At 48.8% G+C, this 2,244-nt stretch overlaps 1 protein-coding gene across 1 annotated transcript; it reads left to right on the top strand.

The window, feature by feature from the left end:
- Positions 1-694: 694 nt before the first annotated feature.
- On the top strand, positions 695-1,772 carry BHQ10_003624 (uncharacterized protein; the record flags this gene model as incomplete). The annotated part of the gene is made up of 2 exons (XM_040875901.1): positions 695-890; positions 958-1,772. 2 exons carry the CDS (start codon positions 695-697, stop codon positions 1,770-1,772), a joined length of 1,011 nt encoding a protein of 336 aa, XP_040732128.1.
- Positions 1,773-2,244: the final 472 nt, after the last annotated feature.

Below are 2,244 nucleotides of genomic sequence, written 5' to 3'. Positions count from 1 at the left end.
GTTCCTCACGATTCGTGTTACGAACGTCACTTTCCTGCTATACCGGAGTAGGCTAGGTCGTGGCGTAAGAACGAACTCTCCGCATACCTTCTGATTGGTCTTCTCATGCGGGGCTGAAAAAGAGATGTATACGCTTTTTACCAAACGTATACGAGAATGATGACCAACTGGGTTCATACAGTAATGAGGTTGCAGATAACTTTGTACACTACCAGAACCGTGCGGCCACGCGATAATCTGAGGTTCCTCCCAGCCTTGCTCATTATGACCAAGCATTTGCTAGATCCGGTTTAGGCAGGAGAAGACCAGCTCAATCAGCCTAAGGGTCATATATTTAGTAACCTTCTGGCCCCTCGGGGCTGTTTTGTCTCGTCTTGGTCATACGAGCCGAAAACAGCCCCCAATCACATCAAGATACTATAAGCTAGTTTAAATCTAACATATAGAGTAACGCGTAAGGGTCTCATTCGCCTAAGGATGACATTCTAGTATAGCCATGGACGCGGATAATTTTAGTGCTTGAACCTTAGATATTGGCCAATCACCTCACAGATTTCGAATGACCCTTAGTCCGGCAGCTCGCACCGAGCCGGAAAATATAAGATAGCTCACGCCAATCTTATCAATCGTCTATATGTGCCCCGCAGTATCCAGACTCTCCTGATCAGGTAGCCGAGCTTTCAGATAGTTAATCATGGAATCTCCTGTGACAACTCCTTTGCCGGTCGAAAGCTCGACTCCTAGTCCGGCTTATACAGGTCGACGCCGCGCTGGGCGTCCCAAAGCTAATTCGTACAACGATCTGATGAAGCCAGGCGAGAGCTGGGGAGAATTAGCAGATGCAACGGAGCGCAGGAAAATCCAGAATCGCTTGGCACAACGGGCGTACAGTAGGAGCTTCCAATTCCCATTTGCGCAGTTATTGCATAGGAATGTGTTTACTGACATCCTTTTTAGGACGAAACTTGCGAGATCGAACAAAAGAGGTCGAGCTACTGAAGAATGAAGTCAAGACACTCCATCAAGCAATTAGCGTTACCACTACGAGCAGTAATGCTAGCGAGTCAAGCGAAAAAAGAGCCTTAGCGCCATCGCAAGGCAGCTTATCACCCGGCTCTAGGGACTTTACAGCGGAGTGGGATTTGAAGAATAGCACCCGCATAGACAAGTGGTCCGACACAATTTCGCAAAACCAAGATATGCTGGACGACTGCCTGATCTGGCCGTCAGACCTGGACCAAGGCTTCGACGACTGTTTTCAAAGACCGGAGGAATCCGCAGTAACCAGCAATCCTATATCCGTTCACGCCTCCAAGGGGTCAGGGGATTCGTCCAGTTCCGATCTTTCAGCCGCCATGTCCACGTACTCCACATCTGCCAACACCATGGGCTGGCTAGAATCGGGAATCTACGAAACATTCCAAGGTCATGAGTTAAATGACGCCATCAACTTCTCGCACCCACCGTCGTCGGCATCAATGACGGCTATCGACAGTCCGGTACTAAGTCCGACGTCGAGCCCAATACGGCAATCAAAGTCTTTACCAAGTGGTGCCAAGCTAGACCGCGACCGAGACGCTGACGAGCCCTTGATTCACATTGCCATCGCGCGAGGCACGATCAACACGCTCAAGCTGCTTCTCAAGACATATCCAATCTCGGTCAACAAGAGAGACAAGGCTGGCTATACGCCGCTGCAACGAGCCGTCATCAGTGGGAAGACCGACATGGTGGCATTGCTGATTGAACACGGTGCGGACCCAGGCCCATGATGAAATCTTATCGGTCATATGCGCATCTACCGATGCTTGGCTTTTGCTTTTGCTATTTGGTTTTCGTTAGTTCCACTCGTTCGGCTCAGTTGTACATATTGTTTTCTTTTTGTTTTTCTGGCGTGGTGACCGGCGTTATTGCATCGGAGGACGAGCAAGGCAAATGGAAACAGCACTGAAAGGGGGACAGAAAACAAGCCTAGTCCAATGAAAGTCGCCGGAACCGCTGACTAAGGAATTTACTTGGAGAGTGCTCTTGGAGAGTGCTCTTGGAGAGTGGATTTTCGACCTACATTTGCAGGGAGATCTCTGGGAAAATGGTCGTTAAAACAATGGGCGCAACCATGCCACATGTACATAGATATACCCCGAGATTTCAGGCGCATTCATATGAGATATATATAGTTCCGCGCAGTGGAATGAAAAGTTCGAGAGCAGTTATGATATAAGTTAGTTCTCATTTTGCTAGATA

The sequence above is a fragment of the Talaromyces amestolkiae genome (assembly GCF_001896365.1).
Source record: "Talaromyces amestolkiae strain CIB chromosome Unknown scaffold6.1, whole genome shotgun sequence".
Lineage (NCBI taxonomy): Eukaryota > Fungi > Ascomycota > Eurotiomycetes > Eurotiales > Trichocomaceae > Talaromyces > Talaromyces amestolkiae.
This window is presented reverse-complemented; position numbering and strand designations above follow the sequence as displayed.